The following is a 27,746-nucleotide window of genomic DNA, read 5'->3' on the forward strand; positions in this document are numbered from 1 at the left end:
CGCATGCGCGCTTCGTCAGATGACGAAGCGCGCATGCGCGCGAAATGGCCGTCATGAGAAAGTTGTTTGTGTAGGAGTTAGCATCTGCCGTCCTGCAGGACTAATGTCCATGTTTTAAATCCATCACGAAATAAAGACATCTTGCATCAGAGCGGTGAGTGCTTTCAGCTTTTTTCTACTACGTTTGCTAGTGCTATATCTGACTTTTGAAATGCACCCCGACGCGAGGAGTTGTTACAAGTCCTAGACCAACGATCCAAGGTCCAGATTTTGCTTGGAGTAGTGCCGGTGATCTTTCTAACACTCATTGTTATTGTCTAGTATTAGAGTTTGCTTGAATTGTGGCCATTGCAGCAGTTATACAGTATGTCACTGCTGGCACCTGGTACGGATGGGCTTAGCCCATGCAATCCACACAGCATAACTTTACATTGTAGTGCGCAAACTTAGTTCAAACAAGAATGTACATTTAGGTCATGATGCACAAAAAGGTTAAAAATATCTATGACAAACATATGCTACATGTGTGATATCTGTACACAGTAGTTATGCTGTATATGTAATCTGTAATTATTTATCTATTGTCATTATCTGACTAATTATACAGTCATTATCTCACTAATTACTTATAAACTCTATATATGGTATATTCCATGTGAATCGAGTTTTATAGAGTCAGGTGTATATTTCAACATCTTGTAAATGTTGGCGTCACCAATCAAGTTGAGAAATGGATCCTGATACCAGCTCCACTATATAAATAGGGCAATCATATATCCAATATTACTGGAAAAATACTTTTGCTCCTTAGCCTCTGTGTATAGAGAGAAAACAGCCTTACCAGGAACAATCATGTCTGGAGTCAAAGGAGGACCCTGTGGCCAAAAAGTCCAGTGCCCAGATCCTTGCCAAAATCCATGCCAAGACCCCTGCCAAAAAGCTCCTGTCTGTGTAGATCCATGCCAAGACCGTAAGTAGTTACTATAAAAACCTTAGAACAAATGTTAATGCTTGGAAACTATTTAACAGTTTGTATATAGATAGAATGTACATGAAAGGAGGAGGAAATATATTACATTAGTGATGTATCCTGAGTGTGTCCTGTACATCTTCAGTGCCTGTATGATATCTCAGTGATGCATTCACAAGTCTTTTGGCGTTAGATGTTAAATCTCCAAGACTGTATTGTGTCTGCACAGTTCCTTTTTTTGCCATTTAATATATAATAAATATTACAGTGATCCCTCAACGTACAATGGCCTCAGATTTAAATATTTTCAACATACAATAGTCATTTCTGGACCAAGTTGAGATCAGACAACATACAATGCTACAGTCAGGATCTGCGACACATGTGAATAGCTTTGGTCGACCAATAAAAGTGGCCATTTTACTGGTAAACTCTCAGTATTACTAAAGTGCATGCAGTGATTGGCTGCCTAGTAGCCTCTCTACAGTACAGTGTGGTACTACATGTGCTGTGCTGCTGTGTGTCTAGTAGCCTCTGTACAGTACAGTGTGATAATACATGTCCTGTACTGCTGTGTGTGTCTAGTAGCCTCTGTACAGTACAGTGTGTAACTACATGTCCTGTACAGGTGTGTGTGTGTGTGTGTGTGTGTGTGTGTGTGTCTAGTATTTCCTCTCTGCAGTACAGTGTGATACTACATGTCCTGTACTGCTGTGTGTGTCTAGTATTTCCTCTCTACAGTACAGTGTGATATTATATGTCCTGTACTGCTGTGTGTGTCTAGTAGCCTCTGTACAGTACAGTGTGATACTACATGTCCTGTACTGCTGTGTGTGTCTAGTAGCCTCTGTACAGTACAGTGTGATACTACATGTCCTGTACTGCTGTGTGTGTCTAGTAGCCTCTGTACAGTACAGTGTGATACTACATGTCCTGTACTGCTGTGTGTGTCTAGTGTCTAGTAGCCTCTGTACAGTACAGTGTGATACTACATGTCCTGTACTGCTGTGTGTGTCTAGTAGCCTCTGTACAGTACAGTGTGATACTACATGTCCTGTACTGCTGTGTGTGTCTAGTAGCCTCTGTACAGTACAGTGTGATACTACATGTCCTGTACTGCTGTGTGTGTCTAGTAGCCTCTGTACAGTACAGTGTGAAACTACATGTTCTGTACTGCTGTGTGTGTCTAGTAGCCTCTCTACAGTACAGTGTGATACTACATGTTCTGTATTGCTCTTTATCTGTTGCTCTCTTGGGCAACAGATGAGGATGGCATTACTTTAATATTCTGAGACCCTGTGTGACCCTGAAAACACGCTTTATTCTCATTAGTGATTTACTTATTTTATTTAAATCGTCATTTTTAATCTCATTTTAGGATAATATTATAGAGGCTTCAGAACCAATTACTAGTTTTTCATAGAGTTACAATGGTCATCTCACAACCAATTAAAATTGTATGTTGTATAAAACATAAAATTGTGTGAAAACTTGGATTAGCACTTCATAAAATCGTATATGATTAATATTAGAAATATTAAGCATAATTAAATAACAGTAAATTGTGGGTGTACACCAGTCAATATAAATGGAATTTTTCTGTTTTCAGCATGCAAACAAGGATCTCAGTATTCTGGCTCTTCACAGCAGCAAGGTCTATACTACAAACAAGGTAATCATTCATAGCATCAGGAATCACAATAGACTGTATATAGACTGGAGAACAGTACATTGTAATGCTGGGAGCAGAACACCAGCACCTGGATAGACATAGATTGAACATATAATAAACCTACAGATTAGGAAAATGAGACCAAAGATACTAGATTGAGAAAGATCTACTGTAAGCAATTTTTTATTCATTATTACAAGGCCCTTATGGGAAGAAAGGATATGGAAAATAGCTTTCACACCACTTAGGAATTAGACCATAGTTAGATCCTTGGATCCAATTGAGGTCGCATGCGTTATTGTCTCATTGCGTGCATGCAAAGAGAACCAAACTTCCAGTGTAACAGAGCAGCAGGCCTTCATGACAGGTACACTTTAAGGCATAGACCTGTTTGCGAAGTGAATATTGCTAGCACAAGTAATAGTTAGGGATGAGCGTAAGAACCTGAACTATCAGCTTCTAATTCCCGCTGTCTGCCCGCTCCGTGGAGAGGGTGGATACAGCCTGAGGACCGCCTAGAAATCTGGGATACAGCCGATGGCTATGGCTGTATCCCAGTTTTTGAGGCAGTCCTCAAGGTTGTATCCACCCTCTCCACGGAGCGGGCAGACAGCGGGAATTAGAAGCTGATAGTTCAGGTTCATATGAACCCGAACCTCGGCCGGTTCGCTCATCCCTAGTAATAGTAGTTTCAGATTAGAAGGTCTTTCTTTAACACGTTAAAGAGCAGAAGCAGCAAAGCAGACTGGCATATATTTGGGAGGGCACCGATTTGTTTGTAATTTATTTTACTTCCTAAATTTATGAATCCAGTGATCCTAATGAGTGATTGACAGCCATAACTCTATGTACGCTCACACACAACCAATAAGTGACTCCACCCACTGGACTCAAGAGCCCAAAGTGAAGCAGGAAAAAAAAGTAATAGTCTATAAGTTTTACTGAGTCTTTTCCCACAAATCCTCAGTATTGATCAATGCATCACTTGAAATTAGTTTTTTTTTTCAGTGACTGTTCCTTAAAGATAACTCTAATACACATGACCACTTTCCTGTTCCTGTTTTGTTTTAGAACTGATAAAAAAAGATCACGATTCATTAAATAATGATAGACGTGATAGTGGTTGATTATTCGTGCCATATGCTAACCTGTAAACCTTTCCTGGCAGATCCCAGCAACCCTTGCTGCCCAGACCCTTGCCAAGGCCAAGGAACCAATTACAGTAATAAATGAAGAGGTCAAAAAACCATCCGGACTGTCTTCATCTGTGCCCACAAGATCTTGTATAATCATCTTTTTCTCTATAAATTGAGCCTATGTTTGTAATACATTCTGCTGCTAAATAAAATATTACTTTGCATCTGAATGATCTGCATTATTTGAATGTTACATATCTACACCTGGCATGGGTTGTTAGGCCAGACACGCAGATTAGTAAGTATACTAGATTTATATTTGAAAGTAAATGTTGACAAATACATCATTCCTGTTGTACAGACACAGATCTATTACAGAACTGCATTGTCTATGGGACAATCTTGTACACTCTGGCTCTGATTTAATGGGGGACATTTAGAGAGTTATTGTAGAGCTCATCTCTGGCAGAAGCATGTTTTAGCAGTATTTACTACTAACATCTGTCTAAAGATCATACAAGCTGCAGCACACTCCTGGCATCCATACCTCCCAAGCCTTCCGTCCTGCACAGCCTGACATCCAGGCAGAGAGAGGACATACCCTGTGCACACACTATAAACTTCTGGCTTACAGTAAGTCTATGGGATTATAAAAGGCCTGCCCTGGACACAGAACATCACCCCAGTGAAGGTCTGTGCAGGGAGCGTGTCTTAGTGTAGTTTCCCACTATGGGTAGTTTTCTTGTCTTACACACACCCAGGTAAAACTAGTTCACTGAGGTGCCACAGTTAGGTTATTCGGTTGCTGTGCCCTGCTCCAGCCACTAGGTGTCTCACTCCCTCTGTGCACAGCTGCAGTACATGTGAGAAGGTTTAGCCTGTCACACACTCTCTTGTTCTCACAGTTCCTGCCACACGACCCTATCTCAGATAGGGGGCTTCCTGTTCAGTGGGGAGTTGGGGAGAAGTGTAGCTCCAGTCAAGAGTTAGTCCCTGTCAGAGATAGAGGAGTCAGAACCAGTTCCAGAGTCAACAGCAATTATGCACTGCTAGACCAAGTTGTGGGGTAATCGGAGTAAGGGGAACAGCCTTGCCTACGCCGTGGATTCTTCACATCAGGACAGTAACAGCCTAGAGAAAGAGACGCAGTGGGAATGATCTGCAGTAGAGCACAGATGCAAGTTAGCTGCTCTCTACTGACAACGCTTGACTAAGTGGGAAAGCTTCACCCAGAGACAGAGACCTCGGACTGGTACTACCTCGTAAGGCGAGTGTGGTCTGCCCTCAATCATGAACTGTTCATTACAGAGGCATACATGAATGTGTGCAAGAGGCCATATTGTCATTATTAAAATGTTGACACGTCATAAGTTCTGATCAGTTGGGGTGCCAGTGCTGAGACCTCCACTTATGGCTGGATCTTCACTCAATCCATCATGTTGTAAGTAATGGCATCCATACACAATATAGGAACCCATCTCCTGTGTCAAGCCTGGGTGATGATCCACACATGTTGGAGGTCTCAGGACTGAAACCCTGGATGATCAAACCTTTTAACATGTCTGTCTGACAACATTTTATGGACCATTGTATTCCTTTCATGGCGGACATTAGGCCTTATTGTAGTCGACATCTTGATCTTGATGTGGTCTTCCCTGCTAGACATTGTAATATAAGGATGAATCAGATAGACCAGGTGGTCATTTTCTTCTATCTTCTGTGTATCTAAGGCTGTGTTCACACACGGTGTTTTAATTTTTTTCCAGCAATTTCAGTAAAATTGATACATACAATAGCATGAAAAACTAATTAGGAGAATTTTCTATACCAGGTAGTTTCCTATTGACTTCAATGGAGCATTTTATTTTGTTGAAAATATGGTGTGAACATAGCCTAAACCCCACCCCTCAAAGTTTAAGAATAGTATTAGACTATGTAACATCCTAAAAAACTGTTATACATTATCCATTGACTATTGATTTTCAATATAAGGCTATGTTCACACAACATCTTCTCAGCTCCGTTTAAAATGACGTCCGTTATTTTGAGGCTAAAATAACGGATGTTATTTAGCTGTCTAGCCTTCCCTTTACTAATTGGCCTTTGGGTGTGGCCTAATTAAAAAGTCCATTGAATTTAATAGTAAAAACGGACAAGAAAAATTAGAAATTACTACTGTGGTAGACTCAGAGGATGGTGCAAAATAATGTTAATTAAGTGTACAAGAGTATATACAGTACAAGTATTACAAATCTGTACAGTAGAGGGTATAGGTAAGAAAATAGGCTAAGGTTCTGTTGGGAAGGTAGCCCTGTAAGACCCTGCCTAGCATAGATGAGAACCGCTGGGTCAGGTGTCCCTTAGCAAGACGGAGGATGCCCTACACTAGAAAACCGTCATCAGGCTGTCAAGATAGATTGCAGTCATGTATTGCTGTTAGGGGAATACAGTATTGCCATCTGGTGAGGTAGAATGAATCAGAACGTGCATAGAGAGGAGGACATATAGTCTAAACAATTTATTTTGGAGAGACAGTTAATCAGGGTTGTTCCACCTCCAACGCGTTTCCCCTATGTGGAACCCAGTAACAGTAAGTATCTGGCAGTGTGGGATAGGGACCCAGACTACCAGATACTTACTGTTACTGGGTTCCTCCTACAGCCACTGGACTCCTCCACTCCTATTTGGACAGGGAACACCTACCCCCATCCAGCTGCCCATATCCCTATAATCAACACCTTCCTGAACATGATCAGTGAAAGGCTGTAGCCCGCAACTGTGCACTGATTAAAGGAACCTGCACTGCATTTCCCAGCGCTGTCAGTGCTTCACATACCTGCTACATCAGCATAGACTACATTTCACTTACCGGCATACATATAACGTGGCTGCAACCATAACCATGTGAGTATGCAAATACCATAAATACTATATTCATTAGCCACCAATCTATTTCCTATACTGCCACAATCTTTACTCACTACCATGTGAATATGCTAGTATTGAATATGTAAATATGCAAATATATTTTATGCATTTGTCTATTATATTGCCACAATTTTTACTCACTACCATGTGAATATGCAATTGCAGCATGTTTATCTTTCATACTGTGACACAGGTTGAGGCATACAACCCTTCGGATCTATACCATTGTATGCTCCCCTCTATCAATATTCTGTCTTACTCTGTTTACTCACAGCAGCCATCACCATGTACCTACAGTGCAGACCACCTAAGGCTTAACTTAATTATCCAATAAGAGCGACGCTACCTGCCATAGTAGTGCTTCTACAAGATCTTTAATTTTAATATCTAGCAGTAAGTAACTTCCTTATATGATTTTTAATCTAAGGGTATACCTGCCTTACCTTACCACATGCACTTGACTCCTCAGTTGTGTGACACAATGATACCATATACTAATCCCCCATCTTCACTGTTTTTTTTTTTTTCATTTATCCAGATACTACAGACCTTCATTTGAGGACAACATACATACTATCTCCACAATACTCCCTGATGAACCTAGGCCCACCACATAGGAGAGATGCGTTGGAGGGGGAACAACCCCGATTAACTGTGTCTCCAAAATAATTTGTTTAGACTATGGGGGAGATTTATCAAATATGGTGTAAAGTGAAACTGGCCTAGTTGCCCCCCGGCAACCAATCAGATTCCACCTTTTCTTCTTCACAGAAGTTTTGGAAAATGAAAGGTGGAATCTGATTGGTTGCTAGGGGCAACTGAGCCAGTTTCACCAATAATGAAATACCTTGACAGCCTGATGACGGTTTTCTAGTGTAGGTGCATCCTCCAATTCAAGGGACGCCTGACAGAGCGGTTCTCATCTATGCTAGGCAGGGTCTTACAGGGCTACCTTCCCGATAGAACCTTAGCCTACTTTCTTACCTACAGTATACCCTCTACTTTACAGATTTGTAATACTTGTATATACTCATTTTGCACTTAATAAACATAATTTTGCACCATCCTCTGAGCCTACCACAGTAGTAATTTCTATTTTTTCTTGTTTGTTTGTATAGACTTGTGATAACATCTGTTAATCAATACATTGTGTGCATTGGACATCCGTCTTACCATTTACTGCAATGCATGTATTTTAATTTGTGTGAACACAGCCTAAAAGGGAATGCTTTAAAGGCCCTATTCCACGGCCAACTGACAGGAGCAAACAAGCGCTATTAGGGCTCGTTTGCTCCTCGTTCCCCGCTTGCTGTTGCCGCTTCCCCATGCGGAGGCAGCGAGCAGGTGAGTCTGAAGGGGGCCGCTGCGGGGGGGGGGCTGCCCGGGGGATCGCTGATCGTCTGGGCAGCCCATAGGATACAGCAGCGTCTGCTGCCAACGCTCCTATTCCACGGAGCGACGGCAGCTGATCGTTGCTGTATCAGTCCTTTATTTTTTAACATGTTGAAAAATAAATGACTGCAATGATCAGCTGACGTGAACGATGTCGGCTGATCGTTGCTGTCAATTCCACGGGACGTTTATCGGCCGTAACAGCCGATATCGGCCGAATGCAGCCGATAATCATTCCGTGGAATGGGGCCTTAAGTCAATGAAATGACACAAAATGCCCACAGTGTATAATATTACGGACATTATCAGCGCAGACGTCAAAATAATTATCAAGCCAATTATTTTGGACGTCTATTGAAATAGTGGACGTTATTTTTTATTGGTTCACACACAGTTTTTCTTTTTACATCGTCCTTTCACTGTTTGTACTATTAAATTCAATGGACTTTTCAATCAAGGACACACCTAAAGAACAATGGGGGAGATTTATCAAGGGGTGTAAAATTTAGACTGGTGCAAACTTGCCACAGCAACCAATCAAAGCTCCTCTTTTCTTTCACCAGACCTGCAAGCTGAGCTGTGATTGGTTGCAGTGGGCAGTTTGCACCAGTCTAAATTTTACACCCTTTGATAAATCTCCCCCATTAGTCCATGTAAACTAGAATAATGTGCCATTAGCCATCATTGCGGCTAAACAGTAAAACGAGGGACGTAATTTTAAGCGGAAAGGAAAAAACGTTGTGTGAACATAGCCTAAGGCCATTGAATTTAATAGTAAAAAAGGTGAAAAGGCGGTGAAAAAAAACCTGTGAGTGAACCACTACAAAATAACATCTAGTGTTTGCAAAAGACGTCCAAAAATAATTATCATGATCATTATTTTGAAGTCTGCGCATACAACGTCCGTCATTTTATACACTGTGCATTAAACGTCGCCATTCCATTGACATCAATGCATTGCATTGAAGTCAATTAACCCCTTAACGACATCGGGCGTAAACTTACGCCCTCGCGCCCTGGTACTTGTTTCCCCGATCGCTGCGTGTTCACACACAGCGATCGGGGAAGACGGCCTGCTATAAATCATAGCAGGCCATCTTAGCTTCACGGCACGGGGGGTGGTTAACACCCCCCGTGCTTACGATCGCCGCTATAGGCTGATCAATTCAGATCAGCCAATAGCGGCGATCGGAACCTTTCCGGGTCATCGGTGACCCTATGACCCGGAAAAAAATGGCGGCCGGTGCTGTCCGAGGATGGCACCGACCGCCATTACTGTAAAAAGTAATGGTGGTCATCGTGCCACCGGCCCAATCGCCGTGAACGGCTGTCCGATACCCGCCGGCCTTCACGGCGATTGGGCCGGTGGCACGGCGATCAGAGTCCCACAAAATAGTAAATACCTGCCCTGAACCCCTCAGCTAGGTAGCCGAGGGGTCCAGAGCAAGTATTTGTACATTACTCACCTGTCCCGGGCTCCTGATCGTCGTCTTCCTGGTTCGCGGCGTCGTGTTCGTTCGGGTCTTCGGCTTCCTCCGTGACGTCACGTTCGGCTTCTCTCGGCTATTTTCAGCTCCAGCGTCGGCTTTTTCCGTATTTTGCGCTCTGCTGCCCTCTAGCGGCTGATATGTGTAATACACTTATCAGCAGCTACAGGGATGTTCAGAATGTAGAAAAAAAATTTTTTTCTATTTTCCGCACCCTATCGCCGCTGAGTGTTGATCAGCATCGCACGAAACTGCGCTGCTAATCAGCAACTCCTCCTTTTTGGCGTAGGGTGTTTTTTTTCTATATTCTACTGCCACGGTCTGCTTATAAGTGCCGCACATAAGTACGGCATTTATCAGCAACTCCTTTGTTGGCGTAGGTTTTTTTTTTATACTTACTGTAAAAAAACACGTAAAAAACACTACATTACACCACACTACATTGAATAAAGTTTGACACTACACCACTACATACCCCATATACCAATCCCCGTATAAAGATGTCCCCCAGGGTGTTTTCGGTGTCAGAGGAATATGTTATTATTGCCTCCGACACCGAAACAGCCAGTAAGGATGAATGGGGGGATCCTTCTTTCCTCCATTCATCCTCATCATCCTCATCATCTGGTGAAGTGTCTGGGGGTAGCGTAGCGTACGCTGCCCCCCAGACACGTCTTTTCCGCCAGTACCGTCCCAATAAGAGATCACGGTATGGTGTGAAATTCTACAAACTCTGTGAGCGTACCTCAGGGTACACTTACAGATCCAGGGTACATGCACACTGCGGAATGGCAAAGGATAACTCTTCGTGCATTCCGCAGCTGGCACCCACCGGCAGACTGATGCGGGCGCATGTCTCTACCCGTGTCATAGACTCCATTCTATGCACGGGCGGAATCCATCGTCCATCCAAAGAATGAACACGTTGGACGGAGAGCGGAATCTGCCCGTGCATAGAATGGAGTCTATGACATGGACGGAGACGTGTGCCCGCATCACTTTGCTGGTGGGTGCCAGCTGTGGAATGCACGAAGGGTTATCTGTCGCGATTCCGCTGTGTGCACATACCCTTAGAGTGTATGTTGGAAGGGACACCCGAATGCAGCCCCCAGATGCCCCCCCCCCCATCCTCGGAACAAGTGGGAAGATCGTCCGGGAACTGATCTTCCCACTGCTGGATAAAGGTTACCACCTGTACGGGGATAACTTTTATACCAGCACCCCCTCTTCCGGTCCCTCGCTGCCCGAGCTACTGTAGATTGCGGCACGATCCGAACATATCAGAAGCAGTAATAGCGCCCTAATATTTAGCAGCCATGGAGCGGACCCAGCGCTTCTGGATATGAGGGACCCCGTATCGCACCAGGACAACATTTTCCAGGTGACGTCCCCCACACTGGAGAAAGGGAGACCCCAGAAGAAGTGCAGAGTGTGGCGTAACAGGGGGATCAGGAAGGACACCATTTTCCAGTGTGACACCTGTCCTGATCCCCCCGGCCTCTGCATACTGGATCGCTCCAAGGCGTACCACACTTCATCGGGGTTCTACATTATCTAAATTCTGTCCCTTATTCCTATTTCAGGGGTCACGTTGATCCGGGGATTATTCTGATTGCCATTATGGAGTCTGGAAGGAATTTTTCCCCTGTGATGAGGCTACTGTCGTCTGCCTCACGAGGGGTTTTTGCCTTCCTCTGGATCAACACAGGTTGAATTTGATGTACACCTGTCATTTTCAACCTTATAAACTAATATTTGGCCTAATACCCCCAAATAAATTAAAATTGTCCCTTTTCCCCAGCTAAGTAGGAATGGCCGCCATTCCCATTAGAGGATGCCATGATGCAATTACAAAGTCTCTGTGCTGCCAGGACAGTAGAAACCCCCCACAAGTGACCCCATTCTGGAAACTACACCCGATAAGGAATCTAACAAGGGGGGCAGTGGGGATATGGCCCCCTGGTGAGGCCACATTTGGGACGTGAAAATGAAAAAAATTGTATTTTTTATTTTCTTGGCACATGTTCTACGTAAGTGCCCGTCACCAGTGGGGTCCAAATGCTCACTGCACCCCTTGTTAGATTCCTTATGGGGTGTAGTTTCCAGAATGGGGTCACTTGTCAGGGGTTTCTACTGTCCTGGCAGCACAGGAGCTTTGTAATTGCGACATGGCCTCCATCCTCCATTCCAGCCTCTAAATGGCGCTCTGTCCCTTTGGTGACTTGCCCTGTGCCCATATGGCACATTATGCCCACATGTGGGGTATTTTCGTACTCAGGGGAAACTACCCTACACGTTTTGTGTTCATTTTCTTTTTTAACCCCTTGTGGAAATGGAAAAAAATCAAGGCTAGACCAACATTTAGTGTAATTTTTGTAAAATTTTTACTCTAAATCATTAATCTTGTCATGATTTTTTCATTTTCACAAGGGGTTAAAAGATAAAAAAAAAACATTTAATGTGTAGCGCAATTTCCCCTGAGTACGGAAATACCCCACATGTGTACATAAAGCGCCATGCGGGTGCAGGGTAAGCCTCCGAAGGGACGGAGCGCCATTTGGTTTTTGAAGGCTGGATTTGGATGGAATGGATTTCGAGGGGCCATGTTGCATTCAAAAGGCCCCTGTGTTGCCAAGACAGTTGAAACCCCCCACAAGTGACCCCATTATGGAAACTGCACCCCTCAAGGAATGTAAAAAGCGGTGTAGTGAGCATATGGACCCCACTGGTGACGGGCACAAATGTGGAACAATGTGGCGTGAAAATGAAATATTACATTTTTTACACTATAATGTTGGTTTAGCCTTGAATTTATCATTTTAACAAGGGGTTAAAAGAGGGAAAAAAAACAAAATGTGTAGAGCAATTTCCCCCGAGTCCGTAAATACCCCACATGTGGACATAAAGCGCCATGTGGGCGCAGGGCAAGCCTCCAAAGGGAAGGAGCGCCATTTGGATTTTGGAGGTTGGATTTGGCTAGAATGGATGATGAACGCCATGTCGCATTTACAGAGCCCTCGTGCTGCCAAAACACTGGAAACCCCCCACAAGTGACCCCATTCTGGAAACTGCACCCCTCAGGGAATCTAACAAGGGGTGCATTGAGGATATGGACCCCTTGATAACGGGCACATTTGTGCCATGAAAGTGAAAAAATGAAATTTTTCCCTTTCACGTCACATTGTTCCACATTTGTGCCCGTCACCAGTGGGGTCCATATGCTCACTGAACCCCTTGTTAGATTCCTTGAGGGGTGAAGTTTCCAGAATGGGGTCACTTGTGGGGGGTTTCCAGTGTCTTGGCAGCACGAGGGCTCTGTAAATGCGACATGGCCCTTGAAATCCTTTTCAGTGAAATTCAGCTTCCAAAATCCAATTGGCGCTCCTTCCTTTTGGAGGCTCGTCCTGCGCCCCCTTGGCACTTTATCGCCACATGTGGGGTATTTCCGTACTCGGGAGAAACTGCGCTACACATTTCATGTCTTTTTTTGCCTCTTATCCCTTTAAGAAAATGAAAAATTGAAGGCTAGAACAACATTTTAGTGTAAAAAAAAAAATGTTTCTTTTTTCACGCCATATTGTTCGGAAAATCTGTGAAGCACCTGTGGGGTCCAGATGCTCACCGCACCCCTTGTTACATTCCTTGAGGGGTGTAGTTTTCTAAATGTTGTCCCTTTAGGGGTGTTTTTTAGGTTTTGGCACCCCAGAGCCTCTGCCAACCTGAAGTGGTACAGTCAAAAATGACCAAATATAACGGAGGCGTTGAAATTCACTAGGCGCTCCTTTATATCTGAGGCTTGTGGTTGCGTCAAATAGCACAATAGGGTCACATATGGGGTATTTCTATAAACTGCAGAAACGGGACAATAATTGTTGGGGTGCATTTCTCTGGTAATAGGTTTATAATTATGAAAAATATTGGATTACAATAAAATCTCTGCACAGAAAATTAAAATTTTCAAATTCCTTACACACTTAGCTTTTATTTCTGTGACTCCCCTAAAGGGTTAAAACACTTTCTGGATATGCTTTTGCAGAGTTTGGGGGGTGCAGTTTCTGAAATGGGGTGCATTATGGGGCTTTCTAACACACAGGCCCCTCAAATACACTTTGAGGCTGGGTTCACACGCTGTAACTGTGCGGCTGTATTTTTTATGCGGCTGTAAATGTGCGGGTGAAACTCCGGCCGTGGGAAAAAATAGACATGCGGCTCAAAACATACGGTCATTTACTTGGAAATCTGGTTAAACTAAAAATAACAAATAAAATGTTAAGAAAGTGATGCAAACACCTCTGGATGCATCTGGGAAAGCAGGGAACACAGTTTACATGAATTGCTATTACCGGGGTTTGCGATCCTCTGCACTATAGCCGATGTCTCTCATGGTTAATATATTGAATTAATAAAACACATTTTCTTTCTAATAAAGTCCCTTTTATTGTTCAATAATTAAATGTAAACGATTCCATCATTTTGCAATTAAATATACTGTTAAAATAAATATATATATATAAATAAATGTATATTTATATATATATTAATTTTTTGACAGTATATTTAATTGCACAATGATGGATTCGTTAGAATTAAATTATTGAACAAAGAAACTGTATTTATTTCAACGAAAATGTGTTTTATTAATTAAATATTAATTAGTACAGGAAGCTCCATAAGCCGTTAATTCATATTCCTGGCAATAGAGCATTCTGTACTAATCATCACTTTAATTAAAACATCAAATGTTTCTTCTAATTATGTTATGACAATAGCATTATTAGAAGAAACATTTAGAATTATATGTGCGCTCAGCTGATTGGCTGTTCGGCTGAGCGCACGTATAATGAGCCGGTCCGCAGTACAGTGACTTCATTGTGCTGCGGACCAGCGAAGAGACAACATCGGGACATCGGATGGTGAGTATAGAGCTCTCCCCACCCCCTCCCCAGCACTGCACACCTCCAAGCAAGGAAGGGGGGTCACTTAACCCCTTCCTTGCTGGGATGGGTGCAGTCTTACATCAGTCTGGCCCCCAGGGGGTTAAGGGGGATGCAATACATCCTCCCTTAACCCCTTGGGGGTCAGACTGTAAGCAGCGATCTGTAAAGATGCTGCATACTGTAAGGAGCACAACACCGCTCACAATGATGGGTGTTGTGCTCCTGTTTGTGTGTTTTTTGTGTGTTTCTCCCTTTTTGTTTTTCAGATATCGGTATCCTGGGGATTACGTCGGATTCCATGGACTACGTCGATGACCAGCGGTTGTTGTTTTAATTTTTTTAATAAAATGGTCAATGAGGGGTGTGGGGGTGTTTTTATTTGAATAAAAAAATTTTTAAACTTGTGTCTTGTCTTTATTTCTTTACTTTATAGACTTAGTAGTGGAAGCCGTCTAATAGACGGAATCCATTACTAAGTTGGGGCCTAGTGTTAGCCGGTATAAAATGGCTAACACTAACCCCCCATTATTACCCCAGTACCCAATGCCACCAGGGGTACTGGGAAGAGCCGGGTGCCAGTGGTCCCGGAGCGTCAAAATTGGCGCTCCTGGACTGGGGCGGCAGCAGGCTGGTAAGATTTAGGCTGGGGAGGGCCTAAACCAATGGCTCTTCCCACCCTGGTGTTACCAGGCTGCTGTGGTTTGGTTTTTAACCCGGCTGGTTATAAAAATAGGGGGGATTCTATGCGTTTTTTTTTAATTATTTAGTTATTTAAAAAAAAAACGCATAGGGTCCCCCCTATTTTTATAACCAGCCGGGTTAAAAACCAAACGACAGCAGCCTGGTAACACCAGGGTGGGAAGAGCCATTGGTTTAGGCCCTCCCCAGCCTAAATCTTACCAGCCTGCTGCCGCCCGGTCCAGGAGCGCCAATTTTGACGCTCCGGGACCACTGGCACCCGGCTCTTCCCAGTACCCCTGGTGGCATTGGGTACTGGGGTAATAATAGGGGGTTAGTGTTAGCCATTTTATACCGGCTAACACTAGGCCCCAACTTAGTAATGGATTCCGTCTATTAGACGGCTTCCACTACTAAGTCTATAAAGTAAAGAAATAAAGACAACACACAAGTTAAAAAACATTTTTATTCAAATAAAAACACCCCCACACCCCTCATTGACCATTTTATTAAAAAAAATTAAAAACAACAAAAAATTAAAAAACAACAACCGCTGGTCATCGACGTAGTCTATGGAATCCAACGTAATCCCCAGGATACCGATATCTGAAAAACAAAAAGGGAGAAACACACAAAAAAAACACAATCAGGAGCACAACACCCATCATTGTGAGCGGTGTTGTGCTCCTTACAGTATGCAGCATCTTTACAGATCGCTGCTTACAGTCTGACCCCCAAGGGGTTAAGGGAGGATGTATTGCATCCCCCTTAACCCCCTGGGGGCCAGACTGATGTCAGACTGCACCCATCCCAGCAAGGAAGGGGTTAAGTGACCCCCCTTCCTTGCTGGGAGGGGTGCAGTGCAGGGGAGGGGGTGGGGAGAGCTCTATACTCACCCCGATGTGTCCTCTTCGCTGGTCCGCAACACAATGAAGTCACTGTACTGCGGACCGGCTCATTATACGTGCGCTCAGCCGAACAGCCAATCAGCTGAGCGCACATATAATTCTAAATGTTTCTTCTAATAATGCTATTGTCATAACATAATTAGAAGAAACATTTGATGTTTTCATTAAAGTAAAGTGATGATTAGTACAGAATGCTCTATATCCGGGAATATGAATTAATGGCTTATGGAGCTTCCTGTACTAATTAATATTTAATTAATAAAACACATTTTCGTGGAAATAAATTCAGTTTCGGTGTTCAATAATTTAATTCTAACGAATCCATCATTGTGCAATTAAATATACTGTCAAAAAATAAATATATAGATAAATATACATTTATTTATATATCTATTTATTTTAACAGTATATTTAATTGCAAAATGATGGATTCGTTAGAAATAAATTATTGAACAACGAAAGTGTCTTGATTACAAAGAAAATGTGTTTTAGTAATTTAATATATTAACTATTAGAGGCATCGGCATTCGGCATCATTGCCGGCTATTTTTGAAGTACTCCGTACGGACCGCCTGTCAATCCACGGCCGCATGTCCAGCCGCAAACAATGGTCTTGTTAATTTTTTACGGGTCCGTTTACGATAGGGCCGTAGATTCAGACATAGTGTGCACTGTGCAGCCGCATATCCTATACTTCCAAGCATACACACGAACCACCAAAAATACCGCCGCACAATTACAGCCGCAAATACAGCCGCACGGTTACAACGTCTGAACCGAGCCCCCACCTGAACAGGTCCCTAAAAATATCTGATTTTGAAATTTTACTGAAAATTTGGAAATTTGCTGCTAATGTTTTAAGCTTCCTATCGTCTAAAAAAAATGAAAGATAGTTTAATAAATGCCGCCAACGTAAAGTAAACATGTTGCTAATGCTATTTAATATATAATTTATGTGGTATAACCACTTTCTGTATACGCTAAAAAGTTTCAAAGTTGGAAAAATGCATTTTTTCACATTTTTTCACATTATTTGGGTTTTTTTCATAAAGATTCGTTATGAGTATCGACTCCAATTTACCAGAAATGTAAAGTACAATATGTCACGAGAAAACAATCTCAGAATCAGCCGGATAGGTAAAAGCATCCCGAAGTTATTAATGAATAAAGTGACACTGGTTATATTCATAAAATTTGTCTCTGTCATTAAGGCCATTTCAGGTTCTGTCCTTAAGGGGTTAAATTGCAGCAATTAACAGACGTCGTTTTAAATAGAAAAAGCGGGCTTCTTTTCTCTTTTTTTGATGTTATGTGAACATAGACTAAGGCTATGGTTCTACACAGTCTTTTAGGACAGGCATCATTTTGAGGCCAAAAAATGTTTAATATTTCCTAAAAACATCCATCCTTGTACAAATCACGGCCATCATTATGAAATAATTAGAACATTAGAACATTTGTGTGCTTATTGGGCAAAAACTTTCAGTTAGTCATAGTCCATTAAAAGTAGGCTCATGATTCCATGTTGTTTAGCAAATATTCAATAAACAAAATTTTGACAGAACTATTTGAAAAGTATGCTATTTCATATGATATTTTGTTTGTATTTTGTAACAGAAAAGCTGCCACATAATAGTTAAAAGTTCAATTATCCATAAAGTGGAACCATTTATCAACGTGTGCCCCTGCAAAAGGGGCAGATTCGACAATTTTCTGTAGCGTACGTGCGCCTCTTAGTAAATGTGGCTGGAAAAAAGGGACCCAGGCTATATTTAAGTCTGGTGTACAAGTATAATAATAATAATGATAATAATAATAATAATATTTATTTATATAGCGCCAAAAGATTCCGCAGCACTTTACAATTCTGATATGCCAAGTATGCCAGTTTTGATAAACGTCCCCCAAAATTTCCATCTAGTTCCGACTGCTATGTTATCTGTAAAGTAAAAATCACTGAAATGCAGGAGGATGTATGTATAAAATGTGGAGTTTTGCTTCTAGTTTTCTCTGTAATTTTAGTCAGTATTCAGTCCTAATTTTTGTCTGCATTTTTACCCAAACCAGCAGTGGTTCCTAAACACAGGGGGGGAAGTGTAAGGTGTTATGCACACGTTCAGTATTTTTATTTATTTTATTTTATTTTTTTTTCATTTCCGCAGCTTCCTCCCGCTATCCACCCATACAATCTACAAAAAATTAAGGATTGAGCATCTGTAGTAAATCCATTATTTTGGTAAACACAACCTTTCAATTTGTGGCTAATAACTCTTCCTTATTTTTTTTATGGAAATGCAGATGCCAAAGGGTTATAATATGTAGAAAATAGTGGATCCCATTGATTTCTATGAGAAAATCTTCAAAAAATCTGGGTCCACACTAGGACATGTCAGGATTGGTTTGCGTCCTTGTAATCTACTGATCGTGTAAATGTGCACTAACTCAAGTATGGAAATACAGATCTGTAGATTATGGTATGTGGGAATAAGGCCTAAATCTTTTCATTATAGTTTTTTTCTGTATCGGTTTCATTTCTAGTTAAAAAAAAATACTGATTAAAATGAGCACCAAATACTAACCAAATTAGTGTCTGAACCCATTCTAGTGATGGTATTTGTTAATATATCTCATATTCAATATTACAAGAAGTCTATGATTTCGGTCAGTTATAATGAGGTATAGTACGAATTTCCAAACATGCAGTAGTATATCAATATATTAAATGTGTCCATGCTATATCATTGTACTACACGCACTTCTTAGAAAATACTTTCTGTAAAATTCTCGTTATTGACCTGTGTCAGAGAATCTGGAATTTAGAAGTTCTTTTTCACTAATGATCTGATGTGAGCAAATAATACAAAACATATAGATGCAAGCAAACAGTTTATTCAGTAGCAGAAAGTATAACAAACAGCAGAAAAAACTGAATTTAATAAGGGTCAATTAATATAAGTATATTGGCAAAGGAAAAGCAATTCCATGTTGGATGGTGCGGATTAACATCTTCATTTATTACAGCAGCAGCATGCTTTGTCCTGGCAAGGAGTAGGACAGCAGGGATTGCAGGGATCTGCCAGAAAGAGATTACATGTTAGAACATGGAATAACTAATCTGCATCTAAGTTTTTTTTTTAAATTGGTGTTGTGTTCAATTTTATATGTTTTTTGGTATTTTGGCTATTGTCATTAAAAACTGAAAACAACAGACAATACTAATGGACAAAAACTCAGTAAGTCAAGATTTAGAAGACTGTCGGCAGAAAAGCAACAATTATTCCCTCTAGACTGCCCTTGTACTGTATTATTTTATTTCTTATTATATTAGTATAGTTATAGGTTTATCTTAGGGAAGTTTACATTGTTAGTGGAAATTTACCAACCACATCTGCTGGAAGTTTGTTCCAAGCATCTACTACTCTTTCTGTAAAATGACATCTTGTCATGTTGCTCCTGATCCTGCTCCCAACCAGCCTGAAACTGTGTACTTTTATTTTTGTTCAGTTATTTTTTACATTTCCTTCTATTAATTATTCCCTTCTGAACCATATTTAGCCTTTTAACATACAGATTTAGTTCTTTAGTATAGATTTAGTCTGAATTTTTTTTTATAAATAAATATATATATATATATATATATATAGTTGAAATTCTGATTTATACAGTGATTGTAGGCAAATACAAGTGACAGCTATTCTCAGAATAGACCATGAATCAGGGATCAGTGATTGAACTATACATTAAATAGGGCAAGCAGCAGTTGGCTTCATTCAAAGGAACTTAGGGGGAAATTTATCAAACATGGTTTAAAGTTAAACTGGCTCAGTTGCCCCTAGCAACCAATCAGATTCCCCTTTTCATTCCTCACTTTGGAAAATGAAAGGTGGAATCTGATTGGTTGCTAGGGGCAACTGAGCCAGTTTTACTTTACACCATGTTTGATAAATCTCTCCCTTAGTGTTTTTGCCATGTTACTGCAGCTCAGCTCCTGTTCAGTGACCATGCTGCTGTGCCAAACAGTTGACCAGCACAAGTGCAAAGTGTCAGGAATTAATGGCCTATCCTGAGCATTGGCCCAGAAAATACCTTTTAGGCTGTGTTCCCACTACATATAAACAACAACCATTGTCTTAAATGAAAAATTGCATTGAAGTCTATGGACAAGGGATGGAAATAAATTACATGAACATTATTTTGACAGCCATAGTCAAGCAATGGCCATTGTTCAATACATAGTTTGACTTCAATGCAAATCATTGCATTATGAATTTTAATTGAAAACAATGGCTGTCCTTTTCATGAAAAGTACACTGTATAAACATACAGTAGCCTTAAGCATTACTGTACAAAGCCACTAAATTCTTTCAAATTCCAAATACCAAGCAATATAACCTAACATCTCAAAAACACCATTCAAAGAATGGATACATCATTTTAACAAAAGATTGCTGTTTTTTTTTTTTAGTTGTTGTTTGTTCATTTTTTGTTGCTTTTTAGCTTAACACTAACCCTAATCTATAGAGACTGATTACCTGGATTACCTTGTTTGTGATGGTAGTGGTGGCCATGCTGGTGGTGAGATCCATGGTACTGAAGTCCTGTTTTACATGCTGACAAAATTAAGGATGAGATTAGAGTGGTAAATTCTATTCTTAAAAACATATTTGCTTACCGGAAGAACCAGACACAAGGTAAATCCTTTATGCTGCTGATCTTAACTCTTATACTATTGTCAAAACTTTTTTCCTTGCTTTGTACTCAGGCTTTTGATCTATAATTCAAATTTAACATTTAGTGTCTGCTTCTTATCCTTAGTTTAAGAGCCGGCACTGTATGGGCCCTTGTGTTTTTAAAGGTTACTATGATTAGAATGGGGTGCTAGTCATAGGACATGTCTCTCAAGCATTACCTGTAAAAATCATTCTACATCTGAGTATACTAGTTACTGATATCCTTGACTGGTCCCTAATGTATCTGCAGAAGTTGCACACATGGCATGCCTTACTATGACCATTTTCTGATTTTTTTTCAATATACCTCAACTTATATCAACTTATACAATATATAATCATAAAATGTATCTAAACTTTAAGGCTTGTGAACTAATAACTTACGGTCTTGGCATGAATCTACGCAGACAGGTAGTTTTTGGCAGGGGTCTTTGCATGGATTCAAGCAAAGGTCTTGGCGTTGGGTTGTTTGGCTGAATGGTGTTCCTTTAAATCCAGACATGATCAGACTCTAGGAATGATGTTATATCTGTCTTCAGAGAGGGTAAAGAGTAGAAGTGTTATCATGGTGTGTATGGTCTGTTTATATAGTGAGCAGGGATCAGGATACATTCCTTATATGGTGGTGACAGCAACATTATGGTTATAAAATCTACACCTGACTGCAATAAAACCTGATTAAATGTAGATGGATTATACTTTTTATAAAGATACATCCTTAAATAGGTATTAATAGCAAGAGCATGATTGCAGCGTGGACACCAGATATATGACGTGTGAGATACGTGCTGTGTATGAGTACTACATGTCCACAGGACAGAGGCTATTGTCATGCTATGTGACAATGTATATATATATGCACAAGAGGTGGGCATGATTCAACCTCTTTTTTTTTCTGTAAAAATAAGCAGGAAACCTACTCCAGCTCTGAGCTGGCGTAGGTTTCCTGCCGCGCGCACTGACGTGCGCGGGATTTATGTAGAGGCGGTCCACCTCTACATAAATCTCTGTAGTGCCGGAGCTGCGGGGACATTTTTTAAGCCCAGCGCAGAAAACGCCGGACTTAATAAATGTCCCCCAAAGTATATGGTTTGGGTAAAAAAAAAATAAATAAAAAAAAAAATATATATATATATGAGAGTGCAGGAGAGTGCATTATCGGGATAAGCAAACACAGGGACCAATGCAGACCGGAGTGCCAGAGGGGAACTGAGCGTCAGAGTACTACAAGGTTCAGTTTATCTCACTTCTCAATGTACATCTATGGCCTTGGCCAGCTCACCAACACTTTTAATTACAGTCTATTTGAAGATAGCAAATAAATCCCTTTGTCTCCTGTCTACCTGGAAACTCTACCATATATTGTGCCCTTGTCTGTAAGATGTCTCCTTAATGTTCCCTATTTCCTTTAACTACACATGGGCAAGACTGGGCTTGTCATTTTGCCATTATTAAAATCCACTTCTACACACTTAATATCATTATCTGTTAACACCCAAATATCCCTCTACCCATACGCATTTTGTCTGGGAGTAATATTTAGGTCACATTTAAGCCTTACTTCTTTCTTTTCTTTAAATATTATCTGTATCCGTCCTTCCCCACACAGAACAGCGACTACATGTGGCTGCACACAATCATAATAGCTAAACTACTGCAAAATTCTTATTTGTTACCCATGAACAAGCAGACCCAAGCTTTTACACCGCCTCAGCAGTGTATGTCTGGAGTGGAAGCAGTAAATCTTCTGGTGTATAAGGGTATAAACCCACACACCGTATATGCAGCGTATTTACTGCTGAGATACGCAGCAAATACGCAGCAAATACGCAGCAGATTAGATCTAAATAACTGAACACAGCATCAAATCTGCACCATCAAATCTGTTGCGTATCTGCTGTGTATGAGGTGTGTGGGTTTGTACCCTGAGCCTGTATTTTATGGTCCAGAAAGAGGCAACTATAAAGACTTCAGTATAAAACATGGTTTGTGAGTAAAATTTAGCACATACAATGTGCCGTATTGTTCCATATTTTCTCTGAAAATGGTGATCATTAATAGTAAATTTATTATCCTGTAGCAAAGACCTGCTCTTGCCCTGATGGTTATGGCCCATTCATGTATTACTTAGCTGTTCGTTTCATACTGCTACAGAGTACTGAATGGCCAATTGCAGTATTTCCTAACAATGACAGCTGACAGGCAGAGATTTCTGAAAATAACCCACAAATTTCAGCTGATCACCAGACTGGCATCAGCTATGGGGTGGCTGAGATAAGACAACTTTCTTAATCTGACATTTTACATGGTATTGGACTTGTTGCCCTCTACTTGAAAGAAAATGCAAGAAATATAGTTTGTTTTTGCTTCATTCTTGAGGGATGGGATTCTTGTTTATAACATTTACTATGCAGCATAAATAATATTGTATAACATATCTGAGAGGTAAGGCCCCAGGCTGTAATGATAACCTATGGGCAGCCAAATATTTAGTCACAGTGGTGCTAATAAGTGAACAGAGAGAGCCCCATCACTGTAAAACCATTTGCTGTTGTGCTATTGACTATGGCATCTAAGTTGCAAGTACCTGTGATCAAAGTTCTTTGTACATTACAGCTTATACCCACTGCAGATGGCATGGGCACAGTTCCTTATATTTGCACATGCTTAAAAATGTCTCAGCACTTGGGGGAGACGGAATCCTCTATCGGAGTATCATAGGTGCAGTTCTGTGTTAACAAAGACTTCAGAAGAGAAGGATTTAGGGGTAGTGATTTCTGACAGCTTTAAGCTGGGTTCACACTATGTATATTTGAGGCTGTATTTGGTCCTCATGTCAGGTCCTCATAGCAACCAAAACCAGAAGTGGATTGAAAACACAGAAAGGCTATGTTCACACAATGTTGTAACTGAGTGGATGGCCCCATATAGCGGTAAATAACTGCCATTATTTCAATACAACAGCCGTTGTTTTAAAATAACAGCAAATATTTGCCATTAAATGGCAGCCATCCACTCAATTACAACATTATGTGAACAGAGCCTTTCTGTGTTTTCAATCCACTCCTGGTTTTGGTTGCTATGAGGACCTGACATGAGGACCAAATACAGCCTCAAATATACGTAGTGTGAACATAGCCTTATAATAAGTCACCAGTGAAACCAGGGGACAGGGAAGGCAAATCGTATACTGGGCTGTATAGCTAGAGGTATAACCAGTAGAATGAGGGAGATTGTGATCCAGCTGTATACAGCTCTAGCGAGACCACATCTGGAATACTGTGTCCAGTTCTGGAAACAACAATCTACAATAACTGAATTTAAACATGTCTGGGATAAACATTTATCTATGCTAAGATAATAAGAAGGGAAATACTAAAAGGGCAGACTAGATGGACCCAGTTGTCTTTTTCTGCCCACAATCTTCTATGTTTCTATGTTGCTTACACATTTGTCCTCTGAACATGCTGTATTCATATGTAGCATGTAAGTCACAGGGTACATCTGTACAAGTTTCTATATTGCAATCATGCTCTTATTATTAATCCCAATAAAAAAAAATTTTATCTCTATAAAAAATTATAATCCATTTACATTTAATCAGGCTTTATTGCAGTCAGGTGTAGATTTAATAACCATAATGTTGCTGTCACCACCATATAAGGAATGTATCCTGATCCCTGCTCACTATATAAACAGACCATACGCACCATTGATAACACTTCTACTCTTTGCCATCTCTGAAGACAGATATAACATCATTCCTAGAGTCTGATAATGTCTGGATTTAAAGGAAGACCATTCAGCCAAACAACCCAATGCCAAGACCTTTGCTTGAATCCATGCAAAGACCCCTGCCAAAAACTACCTGTCTGCGTAGATCCATGCCAAGACCGTAAGTTACTATTTTACAGCCCTTAAAGGGTATGTGTCACAATATTTTCTTTTACTGATCAGAGTCAGATACAAAAAAAATCTTCTTTTATTCTACCCTATTTCTATTTTCTGAGTGTATTTATTTTATTTCACTTTGTGTACATTGTTATGGGGTCTACCATATTGCCTGGGCTGATTTTAGCAGCATTCATTGACATGCTTTACAGCAAGTCTCTCGGATATAGATGAAAATAGACTGAGGCTGTCCCCTTGCAATGAATGAGAAACTTTGCAGTGCAAAATATGTGACCTTGGTAATCTGTGAGGAGGTAATTTCAGGTAGTCTCATCTATCTACTGGGGTCACATGACGCTGCAATGCTGCACAGATCACTTTACAGCAGCCTCCTCTTATCACTACAGACAGAACAGTAAATTTCAGCTTAGTTTTAACCCCAGTGGTGAGAATGAAAACTGACAGACTGCAGGATTATTTTATAATATAGAAAGGAAAATGGAAAATTAGAAAAAAATTTACCAAAATTCTTTAAAAATATGTTTAACATTAAAACATTATTTAAACAATAAGTCATTTTCCGATGACACATTCCCTTTTAGACGTATTTATGGCTTGTACATACAGTATATTATGCAAGTTTATATTGGTATATTAACAATGCCAGAAAGCAGTCATAGGCAGGCACAGCATATGTGCAAACTGGGCCGATGCATATGGGTCCAGCCATGCATACCTATAACTAATAGATACTGTACAAAGACTGCTGAGGGTTTTTTTGGTGAGCCTTGAAGGAAGTTCTCCCTGACTAGCACCCCTCTCCCAACATAGTATCTGCTGGCTATATAGGGGCCCATACACTGTCCTGTGCTGGCCTCTTAAATAGGGAAAATGCAAAATGTACTGTAATATGTGGAGAATTAAAAAAAAAACAACAACTACACCCCTGAGTACAAAGCAAGTAGCAAAGTTTTGAGAATGACATAACATATCTGAAAGGTGAGATCAGCAGCATAAAGAGTTTATCTAGAGTCTGATTCTTCCAGGAGACTAATGTTTTTCTAGGAAGAGAATTTATCACTCACTTTATTCTCATTCTTTGTTTTGTCAGCATGTAAACCAGGACTTCAGTATCATGGATCTCACCATCATCATGGTCACCACTACCATCACAACCAAGGTAATCGTGGTTATCAGTCTATGTAGATTTATTAGATATTCCTTTACTAAATCAATGATTGTACATAACTGGAAAACCACACAGGTATAGATACATTTTGTGCTGCTTGAAAATCTGGCATTATAGTATTATTCATTATCCATTCAATAATTTTGTTAAGTTATGTATACAACATTAAATCTTTACAGCTTACTAATATATTTTCAGTTTCAATTGTGTTAGCATTATCAGATACCATCTTTACCATTTTGCTCTCAGAAATGGCAAACCATATACTACAGGCCACTTTCTGTGAGCTAAACAGTAAGGGTATGTGCACATTACAGGATTTGCACAGAAAGTTCAAGCGTAGTCTGTATAGCGTACTCCACTTGAAGTTCTGCCAGCTCCATATGATATTCTGAAGCTCAATCTGCCATCCGCCCAAAGAGCTGGCAGATGAATTCCGCGCAAATTCTTTACTGTGCACATGCCCTAAACTGTCCAGACTGATACACTATTACAAACTAGAGAGAGCAACAGCTGCGAGCAGTACATGTAAGTAATTGTTTTTAGTCACTGAAAGTAAACCAGAATGTTCTCAATCAGTGACAATCAGCAAATAAATATCTTGAAACCTATGAGGACTTGTCACACATAATACAATAGAAAGTAGTAAAACTTGGCCTGAGTCCGGGTCTGACCTGAAATGACACCTGTCAGGTTGGGTCACTAGATCCATGGTCAGGCTGGGACTTACGACCATAATAGAGAATCAAAAATACATCCATAATATGCCCATATGAAAATAGCTCTGCAAACTACATTATTTTTGCTGCCAAAAACACCGCACTTATATATTGGAAAACAAGAGTAAAATGAACAGAGCATTAGAAACAGATTGCTTGTGTCATGTTCTAACGTGTGATCTCTTCCTGACAGATCCCTGCAATCCCTGCTGTCCTACTCCTTGCCAGGACAAAGCATGCTGCTGCTGTAATAAATAAAGATGTCCAAATCTTTACCACACAATTTGGAATGGCTTTCTTCTTGTCCACAATATCCTGTATAATCCTATGCATTGATTTACCCATCTTAGATTCTTTCTTTTGCTGATGTAATACTGCTACAAAATAAAATATTAGTCTACATTTATGGTGTTTGTGTTGTTTGCTCACTTTAAACTAGTAAATAAAAAGAAGATGTAAGTTCTGGAATATCTGGAACAGGAGGATAATTTAATATTAAATGGGCTTTCGAGTTTATGGTAAATAATAAGGATACTGCTGGGCAGGGAAAAATTAGAATAAGAACCTTTACTTACCTAGCTCTAGCTCCAGTCTCCCACTGCTCCCCCTTGGCTCCAGTTCTCCATCTGATCCCCCAATATTCTGTTTTTCTATATTCAAGACAAGTGCATGGTACAAAGCCTTCCCACTCTGCCACTCCCTGGCCAAAGCAGCTTGTGACTGGCTGCGGCTGCAGGCCCTCCACCTACTTGTCTTGGAAACAGAAGGAAGTTCAGCTGGAAGGGGAGGAACAAAGTTATGACTTGATGCTTCTATGAGAATTCCAAAATATCAGACCTGCTAAGATCAGGCATTTGATTAATCCAGTAGGGTTATACGGTTTAGGCATTATAAGTGCTGGCAATGCTAAAAGACAAACTGATGTGCTACTTGTTTTGGAACAAGGGTTTAATCATTTATTTATTTATTTATTTATTTAGTTATATATAAAAGAAAACATGGGGTCCCCTTTCTTTTTTAGTTTTCATAACCAGCCTCATACAAACCAAACAACAGTAGGCAGGTTTTATCAGGGCATTGATTTTGGTCCTTCCCACCCTGATAATAAC

The 27,746-nt window shown here is 40.6% G+C and overlaps 1 protein-coding gene and 2 long non-coding RNA genes across 3 annotated transcripts; 2 read left to right on the forward strand and 1 right to left on the reverse strand.

Moving 5' to 3' along the window:
- The first annotated feature begins 772 nt into the window (after positions 1 to 772).
- LOC138798662 (proline-rich protein 9-like) lies at positions 773 to 4,008 on the forward strand. The gene is made up of 3 exons (XM_069979201.1): positions 773 to 970; positions 2,580 to 2,642; positions 3,811 to 4,008. The coding sequence occupies exons 1-3, from the start codon at positions 853 to 855 to the stop codon at positions 3,873 to 3,875; spliced, it is 246 nt and encodes an 81-aa protein (XP_069835302.1). The 5' UTR covers positions 773 to 852; the 3' UTR covers positions 3,876 to 4,008.
- Positions 4,009 to 18,977: 14,969 nt separating this feature from the next.
- LOC138798663 (uncharacterized) lies at positions 18,978 to 21,406 on the reverse strand. The gene is made up of 3 exons (XR_011364129.1): positions 21,223 to 21,406; positions 20,650 to 20,718; positions 18,978 to 19,181 (listed from the first exon to the last, which is right to left on the reverse strand). It is a non-coding gene; the product is annotated as an uncharacterized lncRNA (long non-coding RNA).
- Positions 21,407 to 24,552: 3,146 nt separating this feature from the next.
- Positions 24,553 to 27,039, forward strand: LOC138798664 (uncharacterized). The gene is made up of 3 exons (XR_011364130.1): positions 24,553 to 24,733; positions 25,841 to 25,909; positions 26,831 to 27,039. It is a non-coding gene; the product is annotated as an uncharacterized lncRNA (long non-coding RNA).
- The last annotated feature ends 707 nt before the right edge of the window (positions 27,040 to 27,746 follow it).

This window comes from Dendropsophus ebraccatus, chromosome 8 (assembly GCF_027789765.1).
Source record: "Dendropsophus ebraccatus isolate aDenEbr1 chromosome 8, aDenEbr1.pat, whole genome shotgun sequence".
Taxonomy (NCBI): Eukaryota; Metazoa; Chordata; class Amphibia; order Anura; family Hylidae; genus Dendropsophus; species Dendropsophus ebraccatus.

Bases quoted from the DNA above. Each gene is read 5' to 3' on its own strand.
- LOC138798662 (XM_069979201.1), top strand. From the start codon at position 853: ATGTCTGGAGTCAAAGGAGGACCCTGTGGCCAAAAAGTCCAGTGCCCA. The intron at 971-2,579 runs GTAAGTAGTTAC...TTCTGTTTTCAG, and splicing joins TGTAGATCCATGCCAAGACC to CATGCAAACAAGGATCTCAG. The intron at 2,643-3,810 runs GTAATCATTCAT...CTTTCCTGGCAG, and splicing joins AGGTCTATACTACAAACAAG to ATCCCAGCAACCCTTGCTGC.